At 46.1% G+C, this 21,246-nt stretch overlaps 1 protein-coding gene across 1 annotated transcript in view; it reads right to left on the bottom strand.

Annotated features, from left to right (window-relative positions):
- LOC118907367 (uncharacterized) overlaps positions 1-19,800 on the bottom strand; it is a 61,108-nt gene extending 41,308 nt beyond the window's left edge. The window contains exons 1-3 of the mRNA XM_057504949.1: positions 19,185-19,800; positions 18,345-18,662; positions 9,361-9,469 (exon numbers count right to left, since the gene is read on the bottom strand). Coding sequence (XP_057360932.1) covers positions 9,426-9,469; positions 18,345-18,662; positions 19,185-19,740 — 918 coding nt within the window. The 5' untranslated portion in view covers positions 19,741-19,800 and the 3' untranslated portion in view covers positions 9,361-9,425. The remainder of the gene's footprint in view (positions 1-9,360; positions 9,470-18,344; positions 18,663-19,184) is intronic.
- Between the last annotated feature and the right edge of the window lie 1,446 nt (positions 19,801-21,246).

Genomic DNA, 21,246 nt, shown 5'->3' with positions numbered 1-21,246 from the left:
CATTAGGATTAGCATGTATAATGTGTGGAGTGGGGGGAGCATGGGGAGGGCTGTACAACACAAAGACTAGTGATTCTACAGTATCTTACTACACGCTGATGGACAGCGACTGTAACGGGGTGTGTGTGGGCGGGACATGGTGAAGGGGTCTACAGCATCTTACTACACGCTGATGGTCAGCGACTGCAACGGGGTTTTGGGGGGGGACTTGGTGTACTTGGTGATCATAATGTTCTTCACGTGACTGTAGATGAATGATAACAAAAAAAATTTTTTAAGTGCAATAAGGACACAGCTCTCAATTGTCAGAATAAAAGGACAGGCTCTGAGTGCTCCAATCAAAAGACACAGGGTTAAAAGAAGGGATGAAAACTCAAGACCACCTACGTGCTCCCTTACAGGAGACTCACTTGAGATCCAAGGACGAAGACAAACCAGAAGTTGAGGGGGTGGGGACAGGTACCCTAGACAAGTGAAACTGAAAAAAAGAAGAAAAAAGATGTGCTGATGGGATTAAAGACGGCGGCTCACGTGAGAGGGGAGGCGGAAACCTCCTCCCAAAACCAAAACCACATACATACGTACTATATGGAAATAGAACAACTACACCAAATCCTGGAAGAGCAGCAGGGAAGAACGCTGCTGCGGCACGCTGTCACCTCGAGGAGAAGTGTGACGTACAGCCCTGGAGATGTGCTCTGGGAGCACGAACCTACCGTACACGTGCTGCGCTCTGGAGGATCGGTGGGCTTGGAAAGCAAAGACAGGCGGAAGACTTTGAGAGACTTGAGATTCCAGCCACTTGTGGGACAACACAGGGATCCACATCCGGCCGCTGTGGGACAAAAGAAAGGCGGACAGTCTGAGAGACTTCCTGATAGCGAGAGAACTGCTAACGGGGCAAGGCTTCCGCAGGGCTTGCCGCTCAGGAGAAAGGACAGGTGCACCAAACTGCCCGGGTGCACTCTGCCCGGCAGGCGGGGGAGCTTTCAGGAGCTCCGGGCGCTCCATCCCCCTGGCTGGCCTCGCAGCTCCGAGGCCCCTTACCGTGCTGTGACTGGTACACGGCCTGCCTCCCCGCCGGCACCGGCCTGCAAAACGGCCGCCCCCACCTACGGCAGCTTCTCCCTGCATGCTCCGCAAACTGGCCCTGGCAGTGGAGACGGGCACTGTGGTCGGGAAGCAGGAAAGACCAGCACCGCTCCCCTGGGACCCCTGCCACCCCCCCCCCACCCCCTACAAGGGCTGAGCATCTCCAGAGAGTAAAGCTTCTGGGAACTAGAGGGCGCCACCTACAAATATGAACCTTCAAAGGAACCTGGTAACTGGACTCAAATCAATCTTCCTGAGAAAGAGATCTCAAAATAAACATCAGGAGCATGCTCAGGGAGCTACAGAAAATAAAACTGTCCCTGTCTCTCGAGCGCAATTCTCTCTCTCTCTGTCTCTGTCTCTCTCTGTCTCTCTCTCTCTCTCTCTCTCTCTCTCTCTGTCTCTCTCTCCCAGGAGCGCTGCTGAGGCCCTGTTCCGAGAGGGGTGCTGCAACAGCCCAGCAGGAACGGCACAGCTCTCGGGTCCACCCCGGCCGGTGCCAGGACAGTCCCACACAGGCTCTGACTGAACTGCAAACGGGGGACGCCGCTCGTCTAACTCCGCAGGAAAGACAACAGTGCCGCATGCTAGCCTCCCCGTCAATGGCTAGAGGCTACGTGGCTCCACCGATACCAGGTGACGTCAACACCCCGGGCTTCATCTCCTTGGCAATCTTTTTTCACTATGACCCTTGAAAGCAGCACATGGAAAGATACAACCTACCAGTCTCCACACCACCTCACCTCTCAGTTTTACGCCAGATGTTCCCGCATCACAGCTTCTCCTCTTCATTCCAGTTTTCTCGGCTGGTTGGTGTTCTAGAAAAAAAAAAAATTAGTCAGATTTGGAATGAAGTGGTAGGGGGTTTCGTAAGATTCTGTTTGACCACCATCAGTAGAACCAAAAGACATCCTTCAGTATGGGAGAATATATTCACTGATGACATATCTGATAAGGCGTTGCCATCCAATACATGTATCAAGAGCTCACGAACCTCAACACACAAAAAGCAAATGAATCCAATTACAAAATGGGCAGAGGCTCTCAACAGACACTTCTCCACAGAAGCAATTTCAGGTGGCCGGCAGGCACATGGAAAAGACGCTCCACATCGCTAACCATCAGAGAAATGCACACTAAAACCACAACGGGGTATCACCTCACACCAGTTAGGATGGCCACCACCCAAAAGACAGACAACAACAGATGTCGGCAAGGGTGTGGAGAAAGGGGAACCCTCCTACACTGCTGGTGGGAATGTCAGTCAGCTCAACCATTGTGGAAAGCGGTATGGAGGTTCCCCCAAAAACCAAAGAACAGAAATGCCATTTGACCCAGTAATTCCTCTCCTAGGAATTTACCCTAAGAGTGCAGGAGCCCAGTTTGAAAGAGACAGATGCACCCATATGTTGATCGCAGCACTATTTACAATACCCAAGAAATGGAAGCAACCTAAGTGTCCATCAGGAGATGAAGGGATAAAGAAGAGGTGGTACATACACACTACGGAATATCATTCAGCCATAGGAAGAAAACAAATCCTACCACCATTTGCAACAACACGGACGGAGCTAGAGGGTGTTATGCTCAGTGAAATAAGCCAGGTGGAGAAAGACAAGTACCCAAGGATTTCACTCCTCTGTGAGGTATGAGAAGAAAGCAAAAACGGGAAGGAACAAAACAGCAGCAGACTCACAGAACCCAAGAATGGACTAACAGTTACGAAAGGGAAAGGGACTGGGAAAGATGGGTGGGAAGGGAGGCAGAAGGGGAAAAAGGGGGCATTATGATTAGCACATATAATGTGTGTGTTGGGTGTTCGGGAGCAGCACAGGGAAGGCAGTACAACACAGAGAAGACAATTGGATAATCTATGTCATCTTACTACACTGATGGACAGTGACTGTAATGGGGTATGGGGTGGGGACTTGATAATGGGGGGGAGTGTAGTAAGCACAATGTTGCTCATGTAATTCTACCCTAATGGTAACAACAAAAATATTCACAAGGAGCTATCACCTCATACCATTCATTACCTCACAGCAGTCAGAATGGCTAGTTCCCCAAAAACAGGAAAAAACAAGTGTTTATGAGGATGTGGACAAAAGGGAACCATCGTGCACTGTTGGTGACCATGTAAATTGGTGCAGCTACTATGGAAAACGGTGTGGAGGTTCCTAAATATATTAATAGTGGTATCATATGACCCAGCATTCTTTTTCATACACAGCAGTGCAACTTCTTTCAGGATACCGGACCTGTTTCCAATGCATACAACACCAAGCAATTCTTCAACACCGGCAGGGTGTCTGAGAACTCAATTCTGAGGCTATCTGCCTGTAGACAACACCAGATTCCACAGGGGAAGATTTCTATCCTCAAGACTGCCCTCCACCCCAGCTCCAGCGCCCGGTTGCACGCCCCATGCAATTAGCCTGTGCTTCCCACCTGCAGGCTAAGATTGGGGGTTCCAACAACCTCCCCCTTAGGTCTGCCCAAGTTGCTAGGGTGCCTCAGAAACTCATGAGAACACTCACGTTTACCAGTTTAGCAAAGAGTACCATAAAGGACACAACAGCCGGATGAACACACACATATGGCAAGGTCCCAAATAAAAGAGCTTCTATCCTCCTATGGTGCTTGGGGCCTGGCAAGGTGACATGTGCAGGTGACCTGGTTTCCCTAGCATGGAAGCTCTGACAGAGAAACAGGAGATGAGAGAGATAGAGATGTGCTCTTCTCTTAGGGTTTTGTGAGGGCTTCACTGCAGAGTCATGACTGACTAAATCACTGGCCATTGCTGTTTCAACCTCCAGCCCTCATCCCTTTCCTCTTCCCTGGGGGCTGAGGGCTGAGAATTTCCATCCTCTAATCACAAGCTTGGTGCCCCTGGCAACCAGCCTCTACCCTGGGATAGGGCCCCAAAGCCTCTGCATTAACCTAACAAGACACCCATTGGACAGTTATGGCTCAGAAGGATTTTCAGGAATTGTGGATGAGGAGCAAAAATACCTAGGAAATGTATTTTGGTCATCTGAATTACCAAATATTTACTTATCATCAATCATATCACAACAGGTGTCCCCACATACCCATAATGCCTGCAGGGACCTCTCTCCCCAAGAGGAGGCATAGAGCTCCCCACTTTCACCAAAATTTCCTTCCTAGTCATGACATTGATCTGCACCAAGGACGATCCCTTTCAGGAGGATAAAGTCAAGGTTTCCAGCATAATGCCAAGGCCAAGGAGGCCCTCCTCCCCAGGGACGTGGGGCAGAGAGATGGGAGAAATGGCTTCAGGAGTCTGTTTTCCTGTCAGCCGCTCTCCACTCCCCCAGCCTCAGCTGTCACCTCACCACCCAGCCTGACACACAAGGGCTTGCAAAGAAAAAAATCCTGGGGTCAGAGCAGCTGAACAGCTGCCGTGTGTGCTCAGCTTTGCAATGCGAGGGGTTCCACTCCTCTCGGGGTTCAGACTGGAAAAACCCGACAGGGAAGATGAGGTGGTCCAGCAACTCCCTGTTGCCATGTCGAATGGGGCAGCGCAAGCTCCACTTCCGCTGGAGATGCTTCCTGGCTGTCTGAGCACTTGCAAGGCAGCACGATAGGGTGTAGTTAGGGGGAAAATTCCCAAATCTAGAATTTTAATTTCCTGAGTATGAGTAGACTTTCTGCTGCTCTGACTACACTGGAGCACAAAGAATGTCTAAGCAGCAGGTTCCACTTCTGAGAGATAGCACCCATGTTACCCGTTCGCTGCTGCCTCTGGTGACCAAGATGAGAACTAGCTGGATGTTACTAGGAAGTTTTGACTGTCAAACAAAACTGCAAATTTTGGAGACACCTTCTCAATCTACTCTCTGCATTCACGGTGAGACAAAGCAGAGAAATGGGATGAGGGTCATGACACTGTGAAATATACTCAGCCTAGAAAAAGCCCACTTTATACTTTAACTTCATCTACATGCTGTTCTTCTTCCAGCCCCCCTTATCAATTAAGGAACCTTGTAACCAGGACGGGAGATAGACCTCCGAAGTGTAAGTGAACCTAGGGGGATAAAAAATGCTGAGATCTGGATCAATACAGTCCCCTGAATAACCCTAAAGACAAAACTTCAAAGGAATTAGGAATCACCTGTATGCAGCATGCCGTACGCCCACAGCTACCCAAAAGGCCCTTAACTGCGCCTCCTCTCTCAGGTCACCTGCACTCCCGTCTGGGTGTGTACTGTCTGACAGTAAATGAACCTTCTTGTTGCACAAGCCAACTGGACTTGTCTATTAACTCTTTACCCTAATCAAGACAAAAGCCCTTTGACCTCAACACGTCTCTGTCACTTTGCTACTTAATTCAGCTTTCTAGTTTTACAAGCCTTTTCTTTCTCCCTGTTTTACTTAAGGCCAGTGGGGAAGGAGTTCTTAGAACATAATCTCACTCCATCCAGGGCTCCATTGCTCTCCAAATTCTGGGATTGTAGGGATATAATTCTCATGCCGTGCAGACCAAGTGGACACTGGATGCCAGGTGATGGCATCTGTCATCATTACCACAGCTATAGCCATAAAACTAGGAATAGCCCCATTCCTCTTCTGAGTTCCAGAAGTAGCACAAGGAACCCTGCTGTCATAGGGCATACTACTATTAACCCGACAAAAAATCACACCCATCTCAGTTCTATGTCAAATTTCACCCACAGTTAACATAAACTTGATAATACCTAGAGCAACACTCTCAATTTTAATTGGAGGTTGAGTAGGTCTAAACCGAACACAATTACAAAAAATTATAGCTTACTCCTCAATTGCCCACGTAGGTTGAATAACAACATATAATCTAACTATTACTATTCTAAATCTCCTAATTTATATTATAATGACCCTATCAATATTTATAATGTTAGTACACAACTCATCAACAACAACCTTATCTTTGTCTCACCTATCAAATAAGACACTGCTAATTACAACCATTATGTTCAAAATCCTAACTATACTTGGAGGCCTTCCACCATTACCCAGATTTTTACCTAAATGATCATTCAAGAACTTAGCAGAAACAACATAATATTACCAATAATAGCAGTGATAGCTCTACTAAACTTATATTTGTATATGCACTGACTTACTCTACAACACTAACAATATTCCCAATAACCAACAACATAAAAGTGACAATTTGAAACTACAAAACAAATAAAATTAGCCCCCCTAATTATTCTATCCACAATAATACTTCCACTAATTCCAACCATATCAATTCTAAACTAGAAATTAACGTTACACAGACCAAGACCCTTCAAAGCTCTAAGCAAGTATAAAACACTTTATTTCTGATCCTAAGGACTGTAAGACTCTATCCTACATCACGTGAATGCAAATCAAACACTTTTATTAAGCCAAATCCTCACTAGATTGATGGGATACAAACCCGTGAAACTTTAGTTAACAGCTAAAAATCCTAATCAGCTGGCTTCAATCTACTTCTCCTGCCATAAAAAAAAAAAAAAAAAAAAAAGGTGGCGGGAGAAGTCCCGGCCGAATTGAATGAAGCTGCTTCTCTGAATTTGCAATTCAGTATGTAAAACACACACCTCAGGACTTGACAAGAAGAGGACTTTACCTCTATCTTTAGATTTACAGTCTAATAATTATTCAACTACCTTATCCATGTTCATCAATCGTTGATTATTTTCAACTAATCACAAAGACATCGGCACATTACACCTTATTTGCACTTGAGCTGGAATAGTGGGACCTGCTCTAAGCCTTCTTATGGTGCTGAACTAGGCCAGCCTGGGACCCTCTTAGGTGGTGATCACATCTATAATGTAAGTGTAACAGCACACAACTTTTTAATAATTTTCTTTATGGCGATAGTTATAATTGGGGGCTTTGGAAACTGACTAGTGCCTTTAATAATTAGTGCCCAAGACATAGCATTTCCCCATATAAATAACATAAGCTTTTGACTCCTCCCTCCCTCCTTTCTTCTTCTCCTAGCATCCTCTACAGTCCAAGCAGGAGCTGGAACCAGTTGAACCATATAAATTTCTTAGCAGGTAATTTAGCACATGCAAGGGCCTCAGTGGATTTAACTATTTTTTCTCTTCACTTAACAGGTGTCTTATCAATTCTAGGGGCTATTAACTTCATCACAACTATTATTAACATAAAACCTCCCACTATAAGCCAATATCAAACTCCATTTGTGTGATCAGTTCTAGTTACAGCCGTACTCCTACTACTGTCTCTACCCTGTTCTAGCTGATAGCATTACTATGCTTATAACAGACCACAACCTAAATACATTTTTTGATCCTGCTGGGGAAGGGGATCCAATTTTATATTAACACTTATTCTGATTTTTGGTCACCCCGAAGTATGTATTTTAATCCTTCCTGGCTTTGGAATCATTGCTCATATTGTAACCTACAATTCTGGGAAAAAAGAACCTTTTGGGTATATGGGCATAGTCTGGGCAATAATGTCAATTGGCTTTCTAGGCTTCATTGTATGAGCATATATATTTACAGTAGGCATAGACGTCGATACACAAGCCTGTTTTACATCCACCACTGTAATTAGTTCAATTCCAACAGGTGTGAAAGTATTCAGTTGATTAGCAACTCTGCACGGCAGAAATGTAAAATGATCCCGGGCCATATTATGGGCCCTGAGCTTTATTTTCTTGTTTACACTATGGGGCTTAACTGTACTAGTTAATTCATCATTAGATATTGTTCTTCATGATACTTACTATGTAGTAGAGCCCATTTTATTATGTGCTCTCTATAGGTGCAGTTTTTGCTATTATGGGGGGATTTGTACATTGATTTCCTCTATTTTTCAGGATATACCCTCAAGCCTACATGAGCAAAAAGATTCACTTTACAATTATATCTGTGGGTGTTAATATTATTTTTCCCCTCAACATTTTCTTGGACTTTCAGGAATACCACAACGTTATTCTGATTACCCAGATGCTTATACAACATGAAATACTGTGTCGTCCATAGGATCCTTTATTTCACTAAGTGCCGTTATAATTTTTATAATCTGAGAAAGCTTTTGCTTCTAAATGAGAGGTGCACATAAGTAGAACTAATACTGACCTTGAATGATTACAAGCTGCTTCCCACCTTACCATACATTTGAGGAGCCTGCCTTTGTAAACTTAAGCAAACAAGAAAGGAATCAAACCCCCAAAAAGGGTTTCAAGCCAGTATCATAACCTCTTTCCCAATTATTGAAGTATTAGTAAAATTTACATAACTTTGTCAAAGTTAAATTATAGGTCTATGTCCTGTATACTTCCATGGCATGCCCCTTTCAACTCAGCCTAAGGCCTTGGGAGCCACAAGCCTAGAGGGAGAATGAACTCGATGCTACCTGACGTTTACCCCAGGAAACTGACCCTCTGGCTGGGCTTCACGGTGCCCATCAGGGTCTGTAAGTAACGCCAAGGAGAAGGGGGCCAGGGGTTTATGTGCGCTTCAGGCCTCCTCACCTTCTCTGTCCCAAAGCTACCCTCTGTTTTGATGGCACCATGGAACAAAATGTCAACTCCTATACTGTACTTATTTATTAATTTTCTAATAACATGTACCAGATTGAGTTGCATCAGCAAGCAGGAATGACCACTTCACTAAGTAGCCTGCCTAGATGGCTGCAAGACAGAAACTACCCATTCCTACACGCACAGATGCATGTATATTAGGGCAGCCCGAGTTCACCTCCAGAGTGCCAGAATACACGGTGTGTTTCTCCAACACTGAGCCTTGTCAAAGGACCACAATTTTTGCTCTTAAGAAACTTTGCACCAAAATACATACAGTAAAATGCACAAATCGAAAAGTTCAATGAATTCTGACATAGGTACACACATCACCATCGCCTAGATCAAGGTATCAAATATTCTCATTTCCTCACCCCCCACCTACTTCAAAGACATTTTTGCCAAGGAGGCATACAGAAGGCCAACAGATGCTCAATATCACTCATCATCAGGGAAATGCAAGACTAAACCCTATGAGATGTCACATCCCATCAGTCAGAATGTCCACAATACAAGAGACAAAAAAATAACAGGTGTTGGCAAGGATGTGGAGACAACAGAATGCTAGTGGGACAATGGCTCCAAGATGGTACAGCCACCGTGGAAAGTAGGAGGGAGGTTTCTCAGAGAACAGCTGTGCTCTCTGTCATGCTAAGGGATGAGGAAGGACACTGAATGGTGGCTTGCTAAGGATGCTAAAAGGAATTACCTACCTGCCTCGTGTGACCCTGGTGGTAGGGAACAGCAGATGTTTGCAGAAATGGATCAAGTAGAACTTTCATGAGTTGACTTCAGAGAGATGAGATTGTTCCCTGTGGAGACCTTATAGAAAAAACAAAAATGTCAGTAAAAGGGTGAACCTGACCCACTGGGCTTCCCCACTAAGAAGGGACAGTCCACTAGCAGACGGCTTTTCGGAGGCAGAAAGAGTGGGTCACAAGGGAAGCCCTGATTTGCAGGCAATCTGCCAGGTGGAAGGGGGTGGGGAAGGATGCTCTCACCTATGACTATGCATGCTCCAGGGGCCTCCCTCCCTGCTGAGGCCAATCTCCCCAGCAGCCCACCCCCGTCTCCCCACCTGACTTCTTTACTTGGCAGTTATGGAAAGCCATCTGCCTTCCTCAAGTTCTCCTAGTGCACAGGCACCCAGACACACTGTCCCAGACCGCACAGTGCTCTCACACACACACACACGTGCAAGAGCTACCCCATTCACACACACATGAAGGAGGGCAGCTGACACCACAGCGACGCACTCACCAGTGGGCCAAGCCGCCACCACGCAGCCGCAGGGACCTTGACACACTCCCTGGACTCCTGCGCTGACCCGTTTGGAAGCACAGGAGGCCCCCCCTGCCCCCACGGATGCACCCTTGCAGCAGCCATGCCCGAGTGCCCACCAACCGTACATCCGAACAATTACCTGCAGTCAGAGAAGCCGGCGGGCCTGGGAAGCTCCCGGCTGAGATCCAGTCACCTTCCTGGCTGGGTAGGTGCGTGCATTGCCCATGGCTTTCCATTGCCCACCCCAGCTTTCCCCTTTCCTCCCGGGACCCATGCAACACCCCCAAACTCCCTGATAAAAAAGCCAACATGGGTGGAGAGAGGGCGGAAGATGGCGGCGTGAGTAGAGCAGCGGAAATCTCCTCCCAAAACCACATATATCTATGAAAATATAACAAAGACAACCCTTCCTAGAATAAAGATCAGAGGACACAGGACAATATCCAGACCACATCCACACCTGAGAGAACCCAGCGCCTCGCGAAGGGGATAAGATACAAGCCCCGGCGCCGCGGGAGCCGAGCGCCCCTCCCCCCAGCTCCCGGCGGGAGAAGAGCAGGCAGAGCGGGAGGGAGACGGAGCCCAGGGCTGCCGAACACCCAGCCCCAGCCATCCGGGCCAGAGTGCAGGGCCCCCGATCCTGGGAAAACAGGGCAGCAAGAACAGTGAGCAGGCACTGGAGGCTGGGCGACAGAGGACATAAGAAAAGCGCGCGACCATTTTTTTTTTTTTGCTTTTTTGCTGCTTTGTTTTGGCGAGCGCTTTTTGGAAGTCTTAAACGGACAGGGACCCCAATACTAGGGAAACAAGGCAGAAAGACCGGTGAGCAGAGGCCTGAGGCTGGCACCGGAGAATAAAGAAAAACGAAAGACCACCTTTTTTTTTAATTAAAAAAAATTTTTTTTCTTGTTTTTTTTTTGGTCGTTGTTTTGTTTTGGCGGGTGCTTTTTGGAAGTCTTAAAGGGGCAGGGCGGGTCACTTAATCCAGAGGTAGGGAATCCGGGATATCTGGGCACCCTAACCCCTGGGCTGCAGGGAGCAGGGAGGCCCCTTACAGAGATAAATAGCCTCCCAGCAGCTCCTGCTCCAACGCGACTCCACCATCTTGGAGTAGCTGCCCGAGCCAGGCCACGCCCACAGCAACAGCGGAGATTAACTCCATAGCAGCCGGGCAGGAAGCAGAAGCCCTGTCTGCGCGCAGCTGCGCAGCACTAGCCACTAGAGGCCGCTGTTCTCCCAGGAGAGGAGGGCCACAAACCAACAAGAAAGGAAGTCCTTCCAGCCGTCACTCGTCCCAGTTCTGCAGACTATTCCTATCACCATGAAAAGGCAAAGCTACAGGCAGACAAAGATCACAGAGACAACACCAGAGAAGGAGACAAACCTAACCAGTCTTCCTGACAAAGAATTCAAAATAAGAATCATAAACATGCTGACAGAGATGCAGAGAAATACGCAAGAAAAATGGGATGAAGTCCGGAAAGAGATCACAGATGCCAGAAAGGAGATCGCAGAAATGAAACAAACTCTGGAAGGGTTTATAAGCAGAATGGATAGAATGCAAGAGGCCATTGATGGAATTGAAATCAGAGAACAGGAACGCATAGAAGCTGACATAGAGAGACAAAAGGATCTCCAGGAATCAAACAATATTAAGAGAACTGTGTGACCAATCCAAAAGGAACAATATCCGTATTATAGGGGTCCCAGAAGAAGAGAGAGGAAAAGAGATGGAAAGTATCTTAGAAGAAATAATTGCTGAAAACTTTCCCACACTGGGGGAGGAAGTAATCGAACAGACCACGGAAATACACAGAACCCCCAACAGAAAGGATCCAAGAAGGGCAACACCAAGACACATAATAATTAAAATGGCAAAGATCAAGGACAAGGAAAGAGTGTTAAAGGCAGCTAGAGAGAAAAAGGTCACCTATAAAGGGAAACCCATCAGGCTAACATCAGATTTCTCAACAGAAACCCTACAGGCCAGAAGAGAATGGCATGATATATTTAATACAATGAAACAGAAGGGCCTTGAACCAAGGATACTGTATCCAGCACGACTATCATTCAAATATGACGGTGGGATTAAACAATTCCCAGACAAATAAAAGCTGAGGGAATTTGCTTCCCACAAACCACCTCTACAGAACATCTTACAGGGACTGCTCTAGATGGGAGCACTCCTAGAAAGAGCACAGCACAAAACACCCAACATATGAAGAATCGAGGAGGAGGAACAAGAAGGGAGAGAAGAAAAGAATCTCCAGAGAGTGTATATAACAGCTCAATAAGCGAGCTAAGTTAGGCAGTAAGATACTAAAGAGGCTAACCTTGAACGTTTGGTAACCACGAACTTAAAGCCAGCAATGGCAATAAGAACATATCTTTCAATAGTCACCCTAAATGTTAATGGGTTGAATGCACCAATCAAAAGACACAGAGTAACAGAATGGATAAAAAAGCAAGACCCATCTATACGCTGCTTACAAGAAACTCACCTCAAGCCCAAAGACATGTACAGACTAAAAGTCAAGGGATGGAAAAACATATTTCAAGCAAACAACAGTGAAAAGAAAGCAGGGGTTGCAGTACTAATATCAGACAAAATAGACTTCAAAACAAAGAAAGTAACAAGAGATAAAGAAGGACACTACATAATGATAAAGGGCTCAGTCAAACAAGAGGATATAACCATTCTAAATATATATGCACCCAACACAGGAGCACCAGCATATGTGAAACAAATACTAACAGAACTAAAGGGGGATACAGACTGCAATGCATTCATTCTAGGAGACTTCAACACACCACTCGCCCCAAAGGAAAGATCCACTGGGCAGAAAATAACTAAGGACACGGAACCACTGAACAACACAGTAGAGCAGATGGACCTAATAGACATCTATAGAACTCTACATCCAAAAGCAACAGGATATACATTCTTCTCAAGTGCACATGGAACATTCTCCAGAATAGACCACATACTAGGCCACAAAAAGAGCCTCAGAAAATTCCAAAAGATTGAAATCCTACCAACCAACTTTTCAGACCACAAAGGCATAAAACTAGAAATAAACTGTACAAAGAAAGCAAAGAGGCTCACAAACACATGGAGGCTTAACAACACGCTCCTAAATAATCAATGGATCAATGACCAAATCAAAATGGAGATCCAGCAATATATGGAAACAAATGACAACAACAACACTAAGCCCCAACTTCTGTGGGACACAGCAAAAGCAGTCTTAAGAGGAAAGTATATAGCAATCCAAGCATATTTAAAAAAGGAAGAGCAATCCCAAATGAATGGTCTAATGTCACAATTATCGAAATTGGAAAAAGAAGAACAGATGAGGCCTAAGGTCAGCAGAAGGAGGGACATAATAAAGATCAGAGAAGAAATAAATAAAATTGAGAAGAATAAAACAATAGCAAAAATCAATGAAACCAAGAGCTGGTTCTTCGAGAAAATAAACAAAATAGATAAGCCTCTAGCCAGACTTATTAAGAAGAAAAGAGAGTCAACACAAATCAACAGTATCAGAAACGAGAAAGGAAAAATCACGACTGACCCCACGGAAATGCAAAGAATTATTGGAGAATACTATGAAAACCTATATGCTAACAAGCTGGGAAACCTAGGAGAAATGGACAACTTCCTAGAAAAATATAACCTTCCAAGATTGACCCAGGAAGAAACAGAAAATCTAAACAGACCAATTACCAGCAACGAAATTGAAGAGGTAATCCAAAAACTACCAAAGAACAAAACCCCCGGGCCAGATGGATTTACCTCGGAATTTTATCAGACATACAGGGAAGACATAATACCCATTCTCCTTAGAGTTTTACAAAAAATAGAGGAGGAGGGGATACTCCCAAACTCATTCTATGAAGCTAACATCACCCTAATACCAAAACCAGGCAAAGACCCCACCAAAAAAGAAAACTACAGACCAATATCCCTGATGAACGTAGATGCAAAAATACTCAACAAAATATTAGCAAACCGAATTCAAAAATACATGAAAAGGATCATACACCATGACCAAGTGGGATTCATCCCAGGGATGCAAGGATGGTACAACATTCGAAAGTCCATCAACATCATCCACCACATCAACAAAAAGAAAGACAAAAACCACATGATCATCTCCATAGATGCTGAAAAAGCATTTGACAAAGTTCAACATCCATTCATGTTAAAAACTCTCAGCAAAATGGGAATAGAGGGCAAGTACCTCAACATAATAAAGGCCATCTATGATAAACCCACAGCCAACATTATATTGAACAGCGAGAAGCTGAAAGCATTTCCGCTGAGATCGGGAACTAGACAGGGATGCCCACTCTCTCCACTGTTATTTAACATAGTACTGGAGGTCCTAGCTACGGCAATCAGACAAAATAAAGAAATACAAGGAATCCAGATTGGTAAAGAAGAAGTTAAACTGTCACTATTTGCAGATGACATGATACTGTACATAAAAAACCCTAAAGACTCCACCCCAAAACAACTAGAACTGATATCGGAATACAGCAAAGTTGCAGGATACAAAATCAACACACAGAAATCTGTGGCTTTCCTATACACTAACAATGAACCAACAGAAAGAGAAATCAGGAAAACAACTCCATTCACAATTGCATCAAAAAAAATAAAATACCTAGGAATAAACCTAACCAAAGAAGTGAAAGACTTATACTCTGAAAACTACAAGTCACTCTTAAGAGAAATTAAAGGGGACACTAACAGATGGAAACTCATCCCATGCTCGTGGCTAGGAAGAATTAATATCGTTAAAATGGCCATCCTGCCCAAAGCAATATACAGATTTGATGCAATCCCTATGAAACTACCAGCAACATTCTTCAATGAACTGGAACAAATAATTCAAAAATTCATATGGAAACACCAAAGACCCCGAATAGCCAAAGCAATCCTGAGAAAGAAGAATAAAGTAGGGGGGATCTCACTCCCCAACTTCAAGCTCTACTATAAAGCCATAGTAATCAAGACAATTTGGTACTGGCACAAGAGCAGAGCCACAGACCAATGGAACAGACTAGAGAATCCAGACATTAACCCAGACATATATGGTCAATTAATATTTGATAAAGGAGCCATGGACATACAATGGCGAAATGACAGTCTCTTCAACAGGTGGTGCTGGCAAAACTGGACAGCTACATGTAGGAGAATGAAACTGGACCATTGTCTAACCCCATATACAAAAGTAAACTCAAAATGGATCAAAGACCTGAATGTAAGCCATGACACCATTAAACTCTTGGAAGAAAACATAGGCACAAACCTCTTAGACATAAACATGAGTGACCTCTTCTTGAACATATCTCCCCGGGCAAGGAAAACAACAGCAAAAATGAGTAAGTGGGACTATATTAAGCTGAAAAGCTTCTGTACAGCAAAAGACACCATCAATAGAACAAGAAGGATCCCTACAGTATGGGAGAATATATTTGAAAATGACACATCCGATAAAGGCTTGACGTCCAGAATATATAAGGAGCTCTCACGCCTCAACAAACAAAAAACAAATAACCCAATTAAAAAATGGGCAGAGGAACTGAACAGACAGTTCTCCAAAAAAGAAATACAGATGGCCAACAGACACATGAAAAGATGCTCCACATCGCTAATTATCAGAGAAATGCAAATTAAAACTACAATGAGGTATCACCTCACACCAGTAAGGATGGCTGCCATCCAAAAGACAAACAACAACAAATGTTGGCGAGGCTGTGGAGAAAGGGGAACCCTCCTACACTGCTGGTGGGAATGTAAGTTAGTTCAACCATTGTGGAAAGCAGTATGGAGGTACATCAAAATGCTCAAAACAGACTTACCATTTGACCCAGGAATTCCTCTCCTAGGAATTTACCCTAAGAACGCAGCAATCAAGTTTGAGAAAGACAGATGCACCCCTATGTTTATTGCAGCTCTATTTACAATAGCCAAGAATTGGAAGCAACCTAAATGTCCATCAATAGATGAATGGATAAAGAAGATGTGGTACATATACACAATGGAATACTACTCAGCCATAAGAAAAGGGCAAATCCAACCATTTGCAGCAACATGGATGGAGCTGGAGGGTATTATGCTCAGTGAAACAAGCCAAATGGAGAAAGAGAAATACCAAATGATTTCACTTATCTGTGGAATATAAGAACAAAGGAAAAACTGAAGGAACAAAACAGCAGCAGAATCACAGAACTCAACAATGGACTAACAGGTACCAAAGGGAAAGGGACTGGGAGGATGGGTGGGTAGGGAGGGATAAGGGGGGGAGAAGTAGGGGGGTATTAAGATTAGCATGCATGGGGGGTAGGAGAAAAGGGAGGGCTGTACAACACAGAGAAGGCAAGTAGTGATTCTACAACATTTTGCTATGCTGATCGACAGTGACTGTAAAGGGGTTTATAGGGGAGAGCCTAGTAAACATAATATTCGTCATGTAAGTGTAGATTAGTGATAGAAAAAAAAAAGGGCATTTCCTGTGTGGTAACCTCCAACGAGTTCTACACAAGGGTATAATGGGCATATAAAAGTGTAGGCAAAGGGTCTGTTTGTGTTTATACAGAGGATCAAAGCCTAATTGGGCTACCCCGAAAATGAACTAAGATACAATATGAAAGAGAACTTCCAACATCAGCACTCTCTGGAAGACTCATGCCAGATGATCATCAAAAAACCGCAACAAAGATCCACGCACTGCTACAGCTGTAGATGCACTCATCCCACCAGTTCCTGGACTTGCCATGGGAATGAGGAAGGAGATATCTAAGCTGGCCTGTGCATACAGTAAAACAACAAAATTGGACTGGATCTATACTGTTGGAACTCAACCAAGAATTTGGAGAAGTGCAAATTGTAGCACTCCAAAGTCTTACAACTACAAACTATTTACTGTTAAAAGAACATATGGCATGTGAACAGTCCCCAGGAATGGGTTGTTTTAATTTGTCTGATTTCTCTCATACTGTTCAAGTTCAGTTGGACAATATCCACCATATCATAGATAAGTTTTCACAAATGCCTAAGGTGCCTAACTGGTTTTCTTGGTTTCACTGCAGACGGCTGGTAATTACAGATATGCTTTGGTTATGTAACTATACTCCTATTATGTTAATGTGTGTGTGCAATTTAAGTAGTAGCTTAAAACCTGTACATGCTGAAGTTACTCTACAAGAAGATATATCAAAGAAATAATCAATCTTCCCATGTTTTCTTCCGCCTGCTACTTCTATAGCTTTTCTTCTTCCTAATTACAACCCTTAAATAGAATTCGTGCCTCATATCAAATTTACTGAGTATCATAATTCTTCCAAGTGGTAAAGATACCTCAAGACAAATGCTGGGCATAGAAGCCACAGGGCATAAATATGCAAAGAAGTAAAAAGCTAACTTTTTCAAACAATAAGGCTTCTCTCTCACTTACCAACTTCACATTTCCCTGTATGGCCGCGGAAGATGACTGGTTAGCCAGAGACGGGTAAGATTCCTCAAGGGAGGAACAACCTAAGACAGGCACAGTCGCAGGGGGGCCATCAGGTGAGAAATTGGGGATCAACAGAGGTGAGGCTTAGAACCTCACCCCCCCGTTCTGAGAGAAATCTTCTGCATACGTGGATGTTTTATTGCCCTGGTCTAGCTTGGATTAACACATAGTCTACAGGCACACACCTGATCATCTACATGTGCTCTCTTACAACACTAAACTATGTTTTCTACCTTTATCTTGTATCTACCTACCACTTCAGCATTTTATTAAAAATAATAATAATAAAGAGAGAAATGTGGTATCCACATATAAATCAAGTATAAAAACCAAATGAGTATTCATATTTGAACTGACTGTTTAGAGTTCATAATGCATGAGCAAAACCGAAAGTTTCTGTGATGACTGCCCTTGTACTGTTCACTATGTAACTTATTCATTATGTAAGAATTTGTTCTCCATGTAAAAACTTGTTTGTTATGCCTCAGAAGATTGGAGACTGACAAAAATTAGGCTTGGGGTGGATTAATGATTGTGCATTGAGCATTGACTCTCCTATACAGAATTTTATTGTCATTAACAACCATTTGATCAATAAATATGAGAGATGCCCTCACAAAAAAAAAAAAAAAAAAAAGGACAGACTTCCAATGGTAAAATAAATTAGTAACCGGGATGTAATGTATAGCATAAGGAATATAGTCAAGATATTGTAACAGCCTGGTAGGGTGATAGCTGGAACCTAGAATTATGTATATAAATGTTCTACCACTGTGTTGTACACTTGAAACTCATGTAATGTAATACTGTGTGTCAACTACCCTTCAATAAAAAATAATTATTTAAAAAAAAAAAAAAAAAAAAGCCAACATGGGTCGGCTACTTACTATGCCCTGAGGCTGCTGCAAGGCAGTGAGGCCTGCGTGGGAACCGGCAACCAGGAACCCGGGTCCCTGGCAAGGGGGTTCCTGTTGGCGTCGGTACTAGTCTGAGGGCGTCTAGCAGCGGAGGGCCGTGCGCGTCGTCGGAGAAGGCAGCAACTTCGGCGTCAGAGGGAGATGGCATTGGAGGGCGGCGGTGGCAGCAGGCGTCTAGGGCAGGTGTCAGCGGGAGGCACCGGTGGGCAGGACAGGAGAGAGGCGGGCTTTTGGACAAGTGTCTGCGCTTTGGTGGAAGAAAGTGGCGTCGCAGGCCGTCGGCTTTGCCTGGTGGCGGGGAACATGCTGGGCGTCGGCTGCGGGCAGACTCCGCCCTTTACACTGCTGCCCCTCCGCCCCTGGAACTGACACAGCCAGCCACTACCAACTGACGCTCACCACCTCCAGTCGCCGCCCCCAAACGACGCCATCGCCAGCCATGCACGCTGCCCTCCCACTGCCAACACCAATGATGCCTTGCCCTCGCCTCTGGCTGCGCACCTGCCGACGGCAGCTTCGGAGGTCGGCCTCGGGCACAGACACCCGCGCCTCCCGCCCCTGCGGACGCCACGGCCCACCATGGAGCGCAGCCCGTCCACGCTACCGCCCACTGCAGACCCCGCTCCCCACCGCCCGCCGCCGCCTCTGCCGCCTCTCACGGCGCACCTGCAGACGGCGGGTTGGACTCCGCCCCCAGCCGCGGACACCGCCGCCGAGGCGCCCGAGCCCACAGCTCCCCGCAGCGGACTCCTTCCCCGCCCGACCCCTCTCCGAGCCGACGCCACCTGCCCCCAGGGGGTGGCTGCTTACTGTGAGCTGCCGCTGCGAGGACAGGCCTGCGCGAGGAAGAAGGCGCAGGGTCCCTGGCGAGGAGAGCCCCTCGAGCCGGCTGGAAGCGGCCGCTGTTGGAGAGCTCCGGCCGGTGGCGCAGGGCTTTGGCGGGCAACGGCGACATCAGCGGGAGGAGGCCTTGGAGACGGCGGGGCAGCAGCCGGCGGGGACGGTGTGAGCGGGAGGCACAGGCGACCGGCGGGGGAGCGAGGGAAGCTTCCTTCTCTGCCGGGGGGTGACTGCGCAGTGGGAAGGAAAGATGGCGGGCACCGGAAGTAAGCGGTGCTGGCCAATGGAATGAGCATGCGCGGTGGGCACCGGAAGTGGGCGGCACTGGCTGGTGGGACGAGCATGCGCGGTGAGCGCGGGAAGTGGGCGGCGCTGGCCAGTTGGATGAGCGTGCGCAGTGTCGGTTGCGGGCGGACACCGCCCCCCTCCGGAGCTGCCCCCAATCCCCTAAGACGGAGCCCGCGCGCATCAATACCACACTCCCCTTTCTGTGCAGCATCGATGTAAAATGAAAGACGGTACTCATAGAACCCAAGAATGGACTAACAGTTACCAAAGGGAAAGGGACTGGGGAGGATGGGTGGGAAGCTAGGGATAAGAGGAAAAAGGGGGGGCATTACTATTAGCAGACATAATGTAGGGGGGGCGCGGAGAGGGCTGTGCAACACAAAGAACTGATTTTACAGCATCTTACTACGCTGATGGGACAGTGACCAATGGTTTATGTGGGGGGGGAGGGACCTGGTGAAGGGGGGAATCTAGTAAACATAATGTTCCTCATGTAACTAGATTAATGATACCTAAATAAATAAATATAAGTAAGTAAAGTAAGTAAGTAAAGACTCTAGTAAGAAAACTGGTTTTGCACACAGGAGGTGACTCAGTCCTGGGACTGAGGGGCCGACACACACGCGCGGGCTGCCCTAAGCAGGAGGCACCTGTAAACACAGCAGCCGGACTTCCAAACCCTGATCGCACGAACCCTCTGAACGCTGCTCAGCCCCCACCCCCCACCCACCCCTCTCCCCCTCCTCCTCCCGACGGTTCTCCCAAGGTGGGCTGAGGTATTGTCTGTTTGCTAAAGAGTAAGTTAAGAATCTTAACGTCCTGAGTGTTAAAATGCAATCTTATCTTTAAGATGGGATCCTTCCTGCCTTTCACTATATTGTTCATGGCTGGGCTTACTTGTCATACTAATTGCCCAGGTTATACATTACTTGATTAGGGGCTGGGGGAGGAAAAGCAGCATCTGGGCAAAGTTAAAGATAAATGGGGCCTTTTAGGGAGCTAAAGTAAATTTCACAATAGCCTCATTTAATTGACACAATGAAGACAATGGGCTGTGCTGAGGTATTTTCTTATCTGGGGGATGTTTAAACATTCCAGGCCAGGTTACTCCTGGCTTTTCAGTTTTAACTAATCTTAACTGAAGAATGCTTATACTCCCACTTTGATATTCTACTTTAGAGCATTAATGTGACTCTGACTTTGCTTAATTGTTTAAATACGGAGGTTTGGCAGGGGTCTTTTACCAGAGGCCCGCACCCTACTCTGACTACAGCCACGGTCCCCGTCTCAGAATCTCTGTGGCTAGTCATAAATTACTCAGCTGCAGATTACAAACCTTAAAGACAGAAAGATGAATTTCTAAATACAAGAAAATGCACTGTCAGTCCCCAAATCAAAGTAAAGAAACTTCATTCGAATACAAGAAGTACCTCATTAAAAAAAATTTAATTTCAAAGGCGCTGCCTCCAGGCGGCCTCTCGCCCGCCGCCCCGCCGCGGGTCACACTTGAACCTCAGCCCACCCGGCCCCCGCAGAGAAAATCCACACACGGCAAAACGCCCACCAGCCTCCCCGTCTGCGCGACCCAGCCCGTCCCCTACGCCTGCGGCCCCGGCCAGAGCGGCGGGAGCAGGTCGGCAGGGCGGCCCCGGGCCGGGCGGACGCGCGCCGAGGGGCGGAGAGCAGCCGCCCTCACCACCCGGGCCCGGACGGAGAAGCAGCGGCTCCGGCGGGCCCCTCCACC

Source organism: Manis pentadactyla, chromosome 7 (assembly GCF_030020395.1).
Source record: "Manis pentadactyla isolate mManPen7 chromosome 7, mManPen7.hap1, whole genome shotgun sequence".
In the NCBI taxonomy this organism is placed as follows: Eukaryota; Metazoa; Chordata; class Mammalia; order Pholidota; family Manidae; genus Manis; species Manis pentadactyla.
This window is presented reverse-complemented; position numbering and strand designations above follow the sequence as displayed.